This window comes from Diceros bicornis, chromosome 13, assembly GCF_020826845.1.
Source record: "Diceros bicornis minor isolate mBicDic1 chromosome 13, mDicBic1.mat.cur, whole genome shotgun sequence".
Lineage (NCBI taxonomy): Eukaryota > Metazoa > Chordata > Mammalia > Perissodactyla > Rhinocerotidae > Diceros > Diceros bicornis.
Window position 1 is genome coordinate 36,317,187 of NC_080752.1, and position 16,392 is coordinate 36,333,578.

Sequence of the window (16,392 nt, forward strand, 5' to 3'; positions counted from 1 at the left end):
GACTCCCCAGTTAATGGGGGGGGGGGGGGGAATTCCTAACAGTGGGGAAAATACAAGCTATTTTCCCAAGAGGAGGGCAAAAATATATAGCTTTAAAATATATATATTTTACAACTAGTAGAGTGATGCCTTTTATGAAAAATTATACATGCTCTTTGTATTTGTTTATTTGCAATGAGAAATGCTGGAAGAATGGTCATCAAAATAGTAATAACTGTGGATGAAAGGAGTTGGGGTGAGATCTGCTTTTTTCTGCTTTGTATTCTTCCATTTTTTTTCTACCATAGGCATGTACATCATTTTATATCACAGATATAAAATATGTTTGTTACTTATTTCTTCTAGTATGATCTATCATTTTAGCAAACCCCATGGGATGAGGACATTTGGCTGAAGTAACTCACCAGAGACTGTGGACCAGTGGGTGGTGATGCTACAGTTCTAGGGTTGAAAACTGACGTCAGCTGGTTCAAAAAATTCATCTGCACCTCCTTCTGCCTCAGCTCTGGGCTTACGGGTGAGGCCAGCTCTTTCTGATCTTCCACTACAAAACACAAAAGCAAACAAAGGGATGAGGACAGTGTCACTAGAAGGCAAAACAGGTAGAAGCTGGACAGAGAAGTGGCCAAGTAACCAGGTCTGGCAAAGGAATCCCCACCATCTGAGAGTGTCTTCACTGTCTGTGGCAGCTTGGCCGATTTCATCATTGCTGTAAACGTGATAATTTCTGTTCTGTCTAGTCGGCTACAGCCAGTGCACAGGCCCTTGATGAGGAGAATCAAGTGTTTCTGAAAGAAAACAAATTCAGTATGTCTTTTAGAACATTCTACTCTTTCGAGACTTTAAGTGGCACAGGGCCAATATGATACATTCATATCAAAAACTGCAAATTAGGAAAAAATAAAGCAGAGATCACAGTCGACCATCCTCAGACCATATCTGGCTTGCACATTTGTCTTATTGTCCTCATAGTGTTGTTGTTTTTAATTTGAAGTTACGGCTAACTTTTTAAAACATGGAAGGTTTAACATATAAATTCAGATTTCCTATCTCTCTCAATAATTCACAAGACACAGCAACTTTGAGCCTCCATTCCTGCATGGCAACAATCAGCTGAAGTCAAATAGTGATTGGCCCCTTTAGCTGGGTCCTGCACCCTTCTCACTAGCACACTTTAACCCATTGGATGTTACTTGCCTGCCCCTGAAGGCATGTAACTGTGCAATCCTTGAAAAAGCCTCGGCAGCTCTCTATACTAGAGGTTAGCAAACCACAGCCCCTATTCAGCCCACTGCCTACTTTTATAAATAACACTTACTGGACCACAGCTACACTCATTCATTTACGTATTGTCTGTGGCTGCTCTCACACTACAAAGGCAGAGTTTAAAAGGCAGAGACTAGTTGCAACAGAGACTGCTTGGTCAGCAAATTATTTACTATCTGGCCTAATACAGAAAAAGTTTACCAACCCCCATTCTATGCCATCCCTTCCCCATCATTCCACTAGTTAGTCACAATCCTACCTCAAAATAAGGGCCACAATGGGCCCCTCACTCTCACCTGGGACACAGCGCAAGCCTCATCTGGATTCTCCAGACGTAGAAGAGAAAACTCAATCAGGACTTTACAGGCTGCGGCCACCGACTGCAGTTGGTTCCGAGGAACTGAGAAAGTAATAAGCTTTACTTAACCCCAGAGTGCTATAACTCACTTCACAGTCAATAAATTACAGTCAACAAATCAAACAAAACAAGAATTGAGCTTCATACATCCAACATTCCCAATATCATTCTATGATAATAATTATTCAGAACCAACAACCCAAGGAGCAAACAAAGACATCTTGGCAAATGATAACTTCCAATGGCTTACAGATCCAGGAAGGCTGGCTCTAGAGTTCATGCTCTTAACCACTAGAATATACTACCTCTCCTTTCCCATAGGTTCTAAATGCGTTTTTGCAAAGGGGTTCCTACACAAAGTTTCTTCAAACTAAAAGTGATGCCTCTACCAGCAGCCAGTGCCTATAACAAACAGCATTAGACACTGAAAGATTATTCAGCAACCCTATAGCTTCCTTTCATTTTACTTGCTTCGCAAACTATTTAAGTAAACAAACAATTAGAATTCTTCAGAACTATGTGAGTTAGGATTAAAAAAAAAAAAAAAACTAAAAATGCAAAAATTCAGAAATAGTGGAAAATAAGGGCTTGGTCACTTTTTGGGTAGAAAAGTTTAAAAGCTGGGGAACTGAAGTTGAAATACCTTCACATACCAGAGAACACAAAAGCAGAATTTACTTTCCCACCAAAACCAAATAAGGAATAGAGCCTTGGCTAGTGGCTGCTAACCCCAGGTCAGCATCTACCCATCCTCTCCACCCCCTAGAAATTAACACACTAGTAATTACATATGTGAAATCAAGAAAATGCTTTTGAGGGACCGGCCCCGTAGCTTAGCGGTTAAGTGCATGCACTCTGCTACTGGCGGCCTGGGTTCAGATCCTTGGCGCGCACCGACGTACCGCTTCTCTGGCCATGCTAAGGCCGTGTCCCACATACAGCAACTAGAAGGATGTGCAGCTATGACATACAACTATCTACTGGGGCTCTGGGGGAATAAATAAATAAATAAAAATAGTTATAAAAAAAAAAAGAAAATGCTTTTGATTAAGAGGGTAAGGAAGGTTTAACTCAATGGGTTATGAAGCAGGTGTCCAAACCAAGTAGTTTTCAAATCCCTCTTGGTTGGCCTAGGTAAAGGAACTTCCAGAGCCTTATCAGACTGACAAGCTGTCTCCACTCTTGGGGGAATAGATTAGGAACGGTAAAATACAGACTTCATTAATAACGCGCTCAAACACCCTAACCAGAAGATACACAACTCCCTACTCACAAGCCCTCAGAAGGGAGTGACAAAAGCGGAACACTTACTGAGGCTGCAAACTGTTGTAATATAGTGTGTGGAAAGTGCAACAAAAGATGAGTAGAATGGCTCGTACTGCTTCTCATGGTGCAAGATTTCTGATTCACTGCAAAGAAAATAATTCAGTCAACATTTATTTAGTGCTTACTATATGCCAGATATTCTACCCCTGTATTGGCATTACCTCACTTAATCCTTATAGCAACCCTACTTCACAGGCTCTGTTATCAACACTATAATCAAGATTAAGAAAGGGAAGCTTAGAGAACTAAAGTTAAGTACCTTGTTCAAGGTATTAGGCTTAGTAAGTGGCAAAGGCTAATAAACAGGAAACATTTTCAAAATCACTTAAAATTAAAGAAATACAAGTGAAAACATCACAAGGTACCATTTTGTCCTATATTACTGATTGGCAAAAACCAAAAGCTAATAATGCCACGTACTGGCCAAAAGGGGGTAGACCAAAGTACTCAAAATACTGTTAGTGGGAATACAGATTATAGTAACCTTCTCTAAAGACCAAACAAGGCCAGTCCATAACACAATAACTTAAAAAGAATCAACAACTCAAGGGAAGAAATCATCTGATCGGTGTTACAATCCAAAATTCAAAATTCACTAGGTACCAGAGCCCCTCTCCCCAATATGACATAGCTAGATCACAACAAATTCAGTGATTTTTTAATCACATCCCCTATTTGTAGCAAAGGAAATGCCCTCTTCTGTGAAAATCCGAAGCCCCACTACATGTAAAGGCTGGATACATTTGTGTCATTCTCTCTATCAAATCAGATGCTAATTCACAATCCATGAAACAAGAAGGTAAAGAAAACACTAAAATGTATCTTATTAAATGAAAGGGCAGAGTGATGTGGCTAAATAGTTTCCTCAGTGAGTTAATTCTCCAGCAAGAAGTATCAGCCTAGGAAGGGAAATGTAAACAGAGTGAGGACTCTATCCATTTGCCAAATCAACACAGGAGCCAAAAAAAACAAGCTCAACATTTGGAAGGTGCCAGTGTCAGTGACGAATCACCTCAAACAGCACTAAAGAGTCTGGCATTACAAACATTTTGCTATTAGGGGATTTAACAAGGACAAATGGGTATTTATCAAAGATCAGTTCCTTATTTTGGAATAACTCCTTCACAAAGAAAAAATACCTATGGAGTACCTATGATGTGCAAGGATCTCCCTGCCCACCAGGGATCATTCCTCCCTATTTGTCAGATGGAAAAAAAGGGGGAAACAAAAACCTTTCAACACCAAGTAGCACTCAAAGCCTCTGCTGGCCATCACATTGGTAAGGGTCATATATCTAAATTCTCTTGCTTCTACCTCATATCCTTAATTATTCCTTCACTTCCATCCTTATACTTTCTTATTCATTGTTCTAAGGTTTTCCCACCCTGTAATTTGATGTATTTTACTGAGTTATTTATCTTCTCTGCTTTATTTCAAAAGTTCCGAGCTGCCTACCTTCATATTTTTCAGCTGAACAGGTTTACCAAAACAAAGAGAAAAACTACTCACCCAAAGGATGAACTTATTCTGTTATTTTCATTCCCATTTGGATAATGAAATATAGCCAAAATATAGGAATAAACTCATTTAATTGCCTTGTTCAATGTCGCCTCACTGTGATTTAAGAAACCCTACTTCCTAGGCTAGAAATACAAAACTGCCTTATTCCAACAAAGAAACAAGAATGCACTTTGGGGAAAGATGACACTGGCATTGAAAAAAATGGAGCAGTCTTGAGCTCCATTTACAATTTGCTTAAGGTAACTAAGGATATACCCAGGGAAATCAGTTTCAAAAAGACTTGAAGGAGGGAGTAGACATGTGGCCCAAAGGACAATGTCATATCTCTTGATTTTAAAGAAACAAGAGTGTATGAGTCATCTCATAAAGATACGCTGTCACACTTCCTTACCCCACCCTCATTTCCCAAGAATCTGAAAGATCAAGACACCAGAAGATGCAGAGAAATGGGAAAATGGAACAAAAGGCAAGCAGTTACGTAGGAAGGAGAAGAATGAAAAGCTAGAAGGCAAATATAACCCAGAAGAAGAAAAATAAGGAGACTTAAAGGTAAAATGTATCTCTCTTCTGGTCAGTCAAGTTATCTTCCTCAAACATCTGCTTCTTCTAACAAACTTTGCAACAACAGCACCACTGGGCCTGAAACACTGCTGAAAGACATGGGATCTGAAGCGTTTGTATTCCATACAAAATAAATGCAGTGCAGAGTACAAAGAGAAGCAGCAGCTAAGCAGCCAGGTCAGAGAAATCCAATTTGACATGTAAGTAAAAACAACTGGCTAGGGCCTGGAAATATCTAGCTTTTTTTAGGAAGAGGTAGAAATCCGAGAGGGCAAATTAAAAGACTAAGGATTCACCTCCCTTCTCCCTCGTAGATAACATACTATTCATATCTTTTTTGTAAACTGTGGAAACTCCACAAACCCCCTTCACCTCATCAGAATCATAAAATCCCAAGTATAGAATCCATTATGCTTACTTGTTCCATGATACTTACAATCATGAAACAAGTAAGTATAATGAGCACATTAACGGATTATAGTCATGAAAAAACATATATGCTTACTGAACATGTGCCGTGTGTCACAGAGTACCTAATACACATTAACCAAAGAACTGAAAGCTTTCAGAGAGTCCCTCACACTCCTGACAAACCTGTGGTGAATGTGACACTAAGACATGGAAACATTAACTAGCCAAGAGGTCTAATCTTACAATTATACTCTATTATTTGATGGCAGGCTTTTTTAAATTTTCTGTAGGTCAATCACAAACCTATGTCCTACAGATATAAACGCAAAAGATCATAGTCATTAGCGCATTCCTTTATCCCTTTCAAGATTTTTGGGAAATGACTGTGCATTATCTAAGGGGGATGTTGTAACAGCTTCTGCCTTCCCAAGTAGGTCTCTCTGGCCTAAATTTTATCAGATGGCTGGGAGGCAAAGACTCAAAGAGGCTTATCATTAAGGAAGCCAGGACAGCGCAGGAAGGCCTGGCTCAGAGAAAAGGGGCATATTTTTTTTTTCTTTGTAATCTACAAAGAGTCAATCAAATTGTTCAATGACAACCATGCTCACCAACATATCTTGCACAGAGTTAAGAAAGGAATTCTATATTTGACAGTACATTAAAACATAAGATTACATTCAGCAATTATACTAATTAATCCCACATACAGCATGTACTCCATTAAGCTAGTTCTAGCTCTATTCCTGGTCTGGAAAAGTAATGGTGTTTAAGAGATAAGACATGCTAGCATCAGGCAGGAGAAATGAAAATGAACTCCCCTTTAAGTAAACTCAGGTATCTTCTTCTTTTAAAAATCTAAAGACACTTTTGAGAGTACCTTCCCAATTTATCCATACTAATCTATTCCTCCTTTGTTTCGCAGCTTGGTTACAAAGTCATACCTAACAAATAGGGTCTGAACCTAGGAACTTTTTTATCTACTTTTTCTTCACATCCAAAGGTCATTGCCAACTACAAAGGTATGAAAGAAAACAGACAGAAAGCAGGACTGAGGAGTCTCTTGGGACATGTGTCATCATCCCCAACAGTCAAAAAGGGAGGCATTCAATGGATGAGCAGGCTGCCAGGTAGGAAGTAAGAGCTGGCATGATGGAGCCAGGTCTTTAAAAAGTGAAGCAGAGAGTAGCAGACTGCAACAGAAAAATAGAAGGTCCCTGGAGGCAAGGAAGAAAAACATGGCAGGCATGACAAGAGAAAGAATCACGAGAACTGCAGAAGATGGGAGTGGCAGCCACAGAAGTAGAGTAACAGCCTAGGCACCTGAACCTTCGTTTAGCTACAAAACGAAGCCCACCATCGCATCTGTATAGTACTGGCTCTGAGGTGGTCCTACACTCCATGGCCACAACTCGATTTTCAAGAAATACTTCCACAATTCTGACACCCTTATTTCATTTTTTTAAAAGTCAAATAAAAGTTTTGAGAGACAGAATACTGATAGCAGGGTACTAATTTTTGTGCTCTATACCAGGGGTTGGCAAACTATGGCCTGTTGGCCAAAACCACTTGGTCGCCTGTTTTTGTACAGCCCACATTTAAGAACGGTTTTTACATACAGCCCACATTTAAGAATGGTTTTTACATTTTTTTAATCACTGAAACAAAAATCAAAAGAAGAGTATTTTCTAACATGTAAATATCATACAAAATTCACATTTCAGTGTCCATAAATAAGGTTTTAGAACACAGCCACGCCCATTCATTTATATAACTGTGTATTGCTGCTTTCACCATACAATGGCAGTGTTGACTAATCCACATAGAGAATATATGGCCGCAAATATTTACTATGTGGCCCTTTACAGAAAAAGTATGCTGACCTCTGTTCTACATCTAACTAAACACTTGATATGTTTAGTTGCTTTAACTGTAAAGAACTTGTAAGCCAGATATTTCTTCTGGAAATTCATCTTAAGATCATATTCCTCTCACAGAGCCTGAAGAGGACACATAACAGGCTTTCAAAATTAACTGAGCCACGAAAACTAGAACAGAAACTTCAAGGATCTTGCCTTCCAATAAAAATTTGTGTCACTAAACACCATTGGTTTGGACTTCTTTTCTAAACTATGAAGAGAGATCTTACTAGTGACTACAAACACAGGCAACTCTTGATTATCTTAGCTACTACAGGATGAAGGAGGGGCCACTATCCCTGATATGGCAGAATTCAAAGCTAGTTTGATGTATTTGGTTTTGGCTCCTTCCACAGGCTGGAGGGAGTTGCTTATCTATTACAGTTTAAAGGCATGGGCCCAGAATACCAGATGTATGGGAGGGTGTCAACAAATGACTTTATAATCTACTCAGCTCATGTCCATAAAAACACAAAAGCAAATGTTCTCAAAAGAGTGGAATACTGTCGATTATAAGTAACATGAGGAGTATAATTCAGGAAAAACACCACTAATCCAAATGTTTAAAACAGTTAAAAAGAGGCTACATAATTTGATAGCAGTATCTCTGATACCTGTCTACATCTTCAGAACATTCTTGGCTTAATAATTAGATAGGGAAATCCATCTGTAAAGTTATCTGTGAAGTTATCAAACCCACCATTATTTTATTATAATAATTAAAAAAAAATTTTAAAACGGCATCCAAAGCATCACAAACCTAACAAAAAGCACTATAATGAACAATTTGTCGAACCATGGGCCTCTCTTGAATAATAAACAGCAATTTCTAACCTTCTGGACAACCTTTAGATATACCCTTCTTGGCATGAAGCTAAAATTGCAGAGAGTCGCTGAAGTAAGGTTTGGAAATGAAAGTGAGACTGGTTTTAAAAGGACGTCTACCATTAAACTAATGAAAGACTGTTCTGAGCCAGGTAAGTCAGGAAAAGGCAGGCACTCTGACTGGTATCACAGCCTTGTATGAACACAACTCTCACAATCTAAGAATCTCTGTACAAAAAGACAAAACCATGTAACGGCAAACCAATAAATAGTTTCGTTTGTAAAAGAGTCTGAAGGTATTTATAGAGAGAAAGGGGAAAAAAAAAACAACATTGTTTCTTTGGGAAAAGGACTTCTCAGACTAACACACCGAAATGTTGCAAATCAAAGACCGTTATGGTAGCAAGACAGAGTAACTGCAACCTGAAAAGAAAGTCATCCAGGGTCAACCAGTGGCTTCAGTCACAGAAAAAGCACGTGCCCGCAGTGATTACAGCACGACCGAGACCGTTATTAAATTATGTGGTAGGTTTCCGAATTAAACCCGGGACTCCGCTCCGGCCCAGGCTAGGGGGATGAGTGCGAACGAGAAATGCAAACTCATCAGCGCTTTGACCTTACCGCAGGGGCAGCCCCGGGAACGTTCCCCTACGAGCGCGATGCATCTCAAAGTCACTCCCGACCAGGTCCGGCCACGCCCTCCCGAGAGGCTTCCTCAAAAGTTTTACTCGGGAGGGAAATTGAGGCACAGACGATTTACATGGGCCGGCGGAAGGCACCCCGGACCAGCCCTCGTCTCCCGGGGCCGGGGAGCCCTAAAGCCGTGGCTGAGGCGGGGGTCCCCGAGCGGCAGGAGACAGCCCGGGAAGCGGGTCCAGACAATCCGGCACGACCTCCCCTCCCCCTCCCTGCGCCCGCCCCGCCGGGGCCACCGCCCGGTACCTCTCGATGACTGAGGCCACCAGCTGCGGCAACTCCTTCATCTCGAAGGCGGAATAGGACGCGGACAGCAGGGGCCGCACCGCCACCTCCCAGCCCGGGGTCGTGTCTGCCCCCGTGGCCGGGGCCCCGGGCGCCGGCGCCCCTGCCGCCGCCTCTTCGCCGCCGCTCGTCGCCATCTTCCGTCGTACTACTGCGGCTCCCTCCGGGGGCTTGCCACCGGCCCAGCGCCGCCTCCCGGGAGGGGGCGGAAGTGACGCAATCTATACGTCAGAGTGCGCGACTCAGTCGCCGTCCAAAACGTGCGACGCGCGGGACAGCCTCCCTCCGCTCGCTCAAGGGGAGCGCGGCGCGGCGTGGGGGCGGGTCAGAGGCGCTGCGCCTGCGCAGGACACAGCGCTTCGGCTGAGGGCGGGGGAGCATTAACCTCCGCGCCTGCGCGCTGGGAGTCGCTCCCGAAGGTGGGAGAAATGTGGCTTCCGGGCGCCGGGGAAAGGTGAGTTTGGGACTTGGTTTCAGTTGGCGAGATCGGGGCAACGGAGTAGATTACGCGTCGGGGAATATAATGACCCCGGCCCGAGACAGCTAAGGACGAGAAGAGGAAGCCAAAGCCTAATCCCTCTCACCCGCTTCTTCCCTTCCCCAGTGCTACCCAAAATAGTAATGTTGCAGCGCTTCCCCGTTTACAAAGCTCGTTCTCCTTCTCACACCGCCTCGCGCTGTTATTGTAATCACAAGTCCTTATTTTCTTCGCGCTCAAATCCCATTTATGTTTTGATCACCCTCATTAGTCATATTACTGGCTCGTAGTTGCATCGCTCTCTGCAATTTGCCACGTAAGGTTCTATTTTCCCTATTTTTCTACTAGTAAAGAATGTAAGCTTTGATTAACGGGGGATAACGTCTAGATTTTTGCCGATAAAATTATCTGCGTTCCAGATCTAAGAGGGAAAAGCAGTTTGACTGGACAGTTTGACTCAAGGAATGGTATGCGTGCGTTGAGGACATGCTCGTGTGGGTGCCGTCTTGGTGGACGACGTCAAGCTCTCAGCTCCGTGGCCCACAGTCCGCCTAAAGAAATCTTCACAAGAACGTGGAGATAGTTTGAAAATCCTGAAACCCTGAAATTCTCCCCGAAGTTTTGGAGGAGCTTCCTTTTGTTAGCGGTGTAATGCTCATAAATAAATTGGTACCTGGTGATCAAGCTCCACTTTTAGTAAGAAAAGATCTATTTTACATTAGAAATAAAATTCAGTCAAGATCAGCCTTGGAGGAGAATGTAGCTTCAATGATAACAGTAGGGATTTTCCTTTAGTGTCTTACTTATATCAGGGGATAATAATAATAACAGTAGGTTTCTTAAACAAAAATATGAAAAATGAAAGATGGGGAGAAAAACCTTTCCGTAACAGTAAATACTGCACTGTTTCAAGCTACTGAACCAGAGTCCTAAGGAGAAGGCTGGAGACCAAAAATGTTATAGTGGCTCTTAGGACACCTATTTTACCCAAAAGACAAAGTTAATCAGCAAAGGTTCTCTTGGAGAGGTTTCAGGAAAAAATAAAAGATCAAATGTTCCTGCTCCCCTCCCTCCCCCTCCATCTGCAGAAGAAAGAGAGTAAAAAGGCAAATGCAGACTATCACAAGGAGATTTGCACCTGTACCTAAACTCACATTATATACTTTTTAATATTTCTGGCTCAGAAAGCACTCTAAAGATCTTTCTTTATAAATACCACATTAATTTGGAGGTTTGTTCTTGTGTTGCTACAAAGATTTGGAATGGCATCTACATTCTAAATGTAGACAACAAGAAAGGAACAGGATAATAGGGGACTAAAAAAGACTTCCAGATGAAACACAAGCTTCTAATCCTCCGCTAATAAGATAGAAACTAAAGAATAGTAATTTTTATGAATTGTTACCTGAAGAACTTAAAATACTAGTTCCTTTCTAATCCCCAGTGTCTGGGCAAGAACTAAAATTTTAAAAGTGATAAAAGAGAGATATGATAATAGGAAATGCAATGAAAGAAAAAAATTAAGCAGCCACAGCTGAATGCATAGTATGGTTTAAAGACCAGTGTGGGAGTACAGACTAGGAGGAAGCATGAGGAGGCCTGCTGGGAGCTGGAAGTTCTATATGGTACAAGTCATGGTTACATGGATATACACACAATATTCATTGAGTTATATACTTATGATGTGTGCACTTTAGTGGTTATAAATTATACCTCAATCTAAAACAAGAGGTCAATGTCACTGCAGGAGCCTCAAAAGCAAGAGATATTGGCATTTTTGTTTCAGAAATATTCCATCTGATACATGCTTGAAATAGACCCTAATAGACACTGTTTAGAAACAATTAGATGAATAAACTGTAGCTATTAGCTCCAAGACCACCAACAAAGGTCAATCTGTTCTGAGCTTTTACAAAGTTACAAGAACCAATAGTCAGTGCTTGTTTTGTGGAAATTCCTAATGCAACACTGAAACTACAAATGGAGAGCGGCTCCTTGCTGGTAATTCACAATGAACAGAGATTTTTTTTTTTTTTTTTAATACCAAGAATGTAAGGCAATAGATTAGAAGCCTAATTCAATTTAGTAATATGATACAGTCGTGTAATCCACAAGTATTGATTATTTTTCCCATAATAGCGCATTCTATATGGTATGAATTTAAAGGAGAAAATGTGCCTTGTGGCCTTCTTGCTTTAAGAGAGAAATAATTTTGACAGTTGTGCAGGGACTAGAATAGAATGTCAGTTTTACAGAGTAGCAGGAAGCAAGATTTATAGGAAACTGAGGAAGGAAAGAGCACAACTGAAACTATTAAAATTAATAAGGTGAACATCAAAATTTACAACAGTGTTCAGTAATAGCCAATGTGAATTAATGAATGTTTGACTGACAAACTATAAAATGAAGCTTAGATATACTAATTCAGCTTAAACCAAATAACTTAGATAAGATGAAAAATATATTAGAAGAGTTTTGTTTTGTAAAATGATTTTTACACTCCTCAGATCTGCTATTGACGTGTTTCAGGATTTACACTCAGCAAAGTTTTGGACCAGATTGAGAGACAGGAGGGAGAAGGATAAGGCAAATATGGTAATATGTTAATATTGGGATGGGAATCCCAGTGAAAGGTATCTGAAAATTCTTTGTACTATTGTAACTTTTCTCTAAGTCTGCAATTGTATCAAAATAAAAAGTTAAAAGAAAAAAAGCCTTGTAAATACTTTATGATTAGAGTACAATAACATATGGCAGGCACTTAGCAGAAGGAAAGTAGTATAAAGCCCAGGAAAAGTGGAGTCAAAGGATTACACTGTATCCTCTAGCACTGTTGGGGGGTGGGGAGGGGCTGTCCTGGTCAGCAGAAGTGAATATTCTGGTCTCTTTTGCAGATAAACACCTATAGGAAAAACTATGCATAGGCTATCACACCCCCTATTCTAACTTCATAATAACCAAGCAAACTTATAGCATTTTAACTTATTATACAAGCTTTTTCATAGAGAATAAATATTCCAACTAGCAGACATAAGTATTCTAGTCCTCTGGGCAATTATAGTCTTCATTATCAATAAACTGGCATTCTGGTTATCAGTCTTCTGGTCTAGCTTATTTTATCACAGCACATGGGATAGACATATCACCAAAACCACAAAGAAGTTACAGCGGTGTTGATATGAGTAAGTGTGCCTTTGAAATGTATTTTTGCTTTCTTTCATTCTTTCACATTGCATATTAGGTGATGGTAGACAAGAGTGTGCTTCAATATAAATCTGTGGCTAGTTTATAAAGACACCTTCCTAAATGGCCTCAGTCTCTATCCTGGAAACGTCACCTTCTCAGTATCATGGATCAGAAATTTATATAAGCCCTAGTCCTGATGTAAAAATGGCTTCCTGGTTGGGGGTCAGTCTCAACTGACATCACACTCAAACTCCATACACAATGAGGAGGAGTGTGTGCAAACCTCCTTTATGCTATTATAAATCCTTACTGGAAAGATGGTCTAAATAATACATGATAGACTTCCCTGAAAGAGCATTTGATCGATCTCATAAAAATCTCTAACGGAATAACACTTAAGAACTTCAACCTTGTGACCATAAAAAAGGGTACGCGAGATCCATATTACTAAGATGGAAAGCTCTCCCTGATATATTTAGTGATAAAATAAAGTTGCTGAACATTATGTGGTCTGGAGAGATCCATACCAAATTGTTCAGTGCTTACCTCTGGGAAACAGAGGGTGGGAGAAGGAGAGACTCACCTTAATTTTTTTGGTATTGGTTATTTTATTTTTTTTGGTTTTGTTTTTTTTTGCGAGGAAGATCAGCCCTGAGCTAACATCCATGCTAATCCTCCTCTTTTTGCTGAGGAAGACCGGCTCTGAGCTAACATCTATTGCCAATCCTCCTCCTTTTGTTCCCCAAAGCCCCAGTAGATAGTTGTATGTCACAGTTGCACATTCTTCTAGTTGTATGTGGGACGTGGCCACAGCATGGCCGGAGAAGCGGTGCGTCGGTGCGAGCCCAGGATCCGAACCCGGGCCACCAGTAGTGGAGCGGGCGCACTTAACCGCTAAGCCACGGGGCTGGCCCATGGTATTGTTGATTTATTTTTTTTTTACTTATATAGTCTGTTAAAATAAAAAACTTGGCAACAAATTGAAGTAGTTCATACAAAGTACTGGTATCTCCATCATTATTGAAAGGTAGATGGTACCCCTCAGTTTACATTTTACAAAGAAATAAAAGTGCACAAAATGTTGTGTGCCTTGTTTTGATCATGGAATGATAACTGTCACTTTTTGAATATTAAGGTACAGTCGTGGGTCGCTTAGCGATGGGGATACATTCTAAGAAATGTGTGGTTAGGCGATTTCGTTGTGCAAACATCATAGAGGGTACTTACAAAGACCTAGATGGTATAGCCTACTACATACCTAGGCTATATAGTACCAATCTTACGGGACTACCGATGTCTATGCAGTGCATCTTCGACCGAAACATCATTATGCGGCGCGTGACTGTAGTTGTCATAAAGAATAGTGTTTTCCAAAGCCTATTTGGACTTTGAGTCTAAATAATCAAAGTTCTTTTATTTTGTTTATATAAGTACATATAAATATAATACCAAAAAGGTATCTTTCCCTTTCAAAATTGAAATTATAGTACCACAGGGCCGGCCCCATGGCTTAGCGGTTAAGTGCACGCGCTCCGCTGCTGGCGGCCCGGGTTCAGATCCCGGGCGCGCACCGACGCACCGCTTCTCCGGCCACGCTGAGGCCTCGTCCCACATACAGCAACTAGAAGGATGTGCAGCAATGACATACAACTATCTACTAGGGCTTTGTGGGGAAAAAATAAAAAAATAAAAAAATGAAAAAAAAAGAAATTATAGTACCACAAAGCTTATTTCCCATATTAATCTTGTGAGCATTTGTTTTAAGTAGTAAAATAGGGTTTGTCAGAGCTCACGTTCCAGAGCACACCAGAAAAAGGTGAGTAGGACTATCTCTTGGCATTTCAATAAATATAAGAATGACTTACTAAGTCACCAAACGCACCATAGAAATTTAGGAAACTAGGGACAAATGTCGAAGAAGGTATAACCATTTGGGAACAATTTGTCAGGTAGCAGCTTCATGGTTAAGACAGCAGGGAGTTCAGAAAACAGTTTAACAATCCCTGAGAGACACCGATTGACTGAAATAATAAAACTCTAGGATGCATCATTCAGGAAATTATGTGGTTAACCAAGAAATTCGGAGGTCCTGGGCAGCCAGAGTCAACAGGGAAGGTTTCATGGAGTTCAGATTTGGGACAAGCCAGATTTTGAGAAGGAAAGAAAGCATTCCAAGTCAAGAATATACAGAAAGTTGGGGCCGGCCCTGTGGCGCAAGCGGTTAAGTATGCGCACTCCGCTGCGGCAGCCCGGGGTTCACTGGTTCGGATCCCGGGCGCACAGCGGTGCACCGCTTGTCATGCCATGCTCTGGCAGCGTCCCATATAAAGTAGAGGAAGAGGGGCATGGATGTTAGCCCAGGGCCAGTCTTCCTCAGCAAAAAAAAGAGGAGGAGTGGCAGACGTTAGCTCAGGGCTGATCTTCCTCACAAAAAAAAAAAAAGAATATACAGGAAGAATAGATTCCTGATTTATTTATTTATTTATTTATTTTTAAAATAATTTTATTTATTTATTTTCCCCCCAAAGCCCCAGAAGATAGTTGTATGTCATAGCTGCACATCCTTCTAGTTGCTGTATGTGGGATGTGGCCTCTGCATGGCCGGACAAGCAGTGCGTCGATGCACGCCCGGGATCCGAACCCAGGCCGCCGCTAGTGGAGCGCACGCACTTAACCACTAAGCCACGGGGCTGGCCCAGATTCCTGATTTAAAAACAAAATTTTAAATGAGCAGAAGTCAGATAAGTCTTGGGATGATTCTGATAATTATAGCTTATGACTAGGCTCTGACAAAGAATACAATTTATAAAGGCAGTGAGATTACAAATCTGAAATTATCAAGCTGACAGACACCTTACAGACCACAGAACCTGTGCCCTCACACAATTAATGAAACTCATTCAGAGAGGTTAGGTGACTCGCATTAAAGCCTCTAACACATACTTTAGGAGTTGAGTTATTTTTTTCTATCAGACTTTGTTCCAGAAAGGATTTAGGGCATCTCTATGAATATTAGATGTTCAAAATACATTAGTTGAAAAAACAAGTAGCAGAATTAAATAGTATGATTATGATCCTATTAAAGAGTGTGTACACGAGAACATTAAACTCAGGCTATCAATGGCCATATGAGTAATTAATATTAGTACTAGTTCACAAAGTAATTTTTATACTTTAAGTTTTTCTACAATATGCATGTTCTATTTAAAGTCAAGGAAAAAAAATTTTCTTAAGTGACTTAAGAGAGACAACTATTCCTAATACTGAGACCAGAGGGACCAGAGGATTGGCTATGACAAAATACTGCCCCCAGAATTCAATCTACATGCATAGCTAGTTCTCTGCCGGTCTGGCTTATCTAGGGATCGACTTGAGAGTAGCTTGAAGAAAAGATGGATAATATATGGTGGGTGTCCACCACAAATGTGTCTCAACCAACCTCCTTTTGAGTTATGTTTGTTCTTGTTGCTCTCTTCACCCAGTTAATTTTCATTTTATCGTGTATCATTGTGTTTGTGTAAGCTGTCCCAAGTGTTTTTTGTAACAAGGATTAACATCCTATC

The 16,392-nt window shown here is 40.8% G+C and overlaps 1 protein-coding gene and 1 long non-coding RNA gene across 9 annotated transcripts in view; one reads left to right on the top strand and one right to left on the bottom strand.

Moving 5' to 3' along the window:
- Positions 1 to 9,352, bottom strand: part of UBR4 (ubiquitin protein ligase E3 component n-recognin 4) — a 134,229-nt gene extending 124,877 nt beyond the window's left edge. For 7 of the 8 annotated variants that reach the window (XM_058553056.1, XM_058553055.1, XM_058553050.1 and 4 more), the window contains exons 1-5: positions 9,127 to 9,352; positions 2,936 to 3,033; positions 1,563 to 1,666; positions 659 to 788; positions 405 to 544 (exon numbers count right to left, since the gene is read on the bottom strand). In XM_058553056.1, the coding sequence (XP_058409039.1) occupies positions 405 to 544; positions 659 to 788; positions 1,563 to 1,666; positions 2,936 to 3,033; positions 9,127 to 9,302 (648 nt within the window). In that variant the 5' untranslated portion in view covers positions 9,303 to 9,352. The remainder of the gene's footprint in view (positions 1 to 404; positions 545 to 658; positions 789 to 1,562; positions 1,667 to 2,935; positions 3,034 to 9,126) is intronic. The other variant, XM_058553057.1, reaches the window with a different exon arrangement.
- A 22-nt stretch (positions 9,353 to 9,374) lies between these two features.
- LOC131412882 (uncharacterized) lies at positions 9,375 to 11,728 on the top strand. Its single transcript, XR_009221867.1, has 2 exons — positions 9,375 to 9,619; positions 10,063 to 11,728. It is a non-coding gene; the product is annotated as an uncharacterized LOC131412882 (long non-coding RNA).
- Positions 11,729 to 16,392: the final 4,664 nt, after the last annotated feature.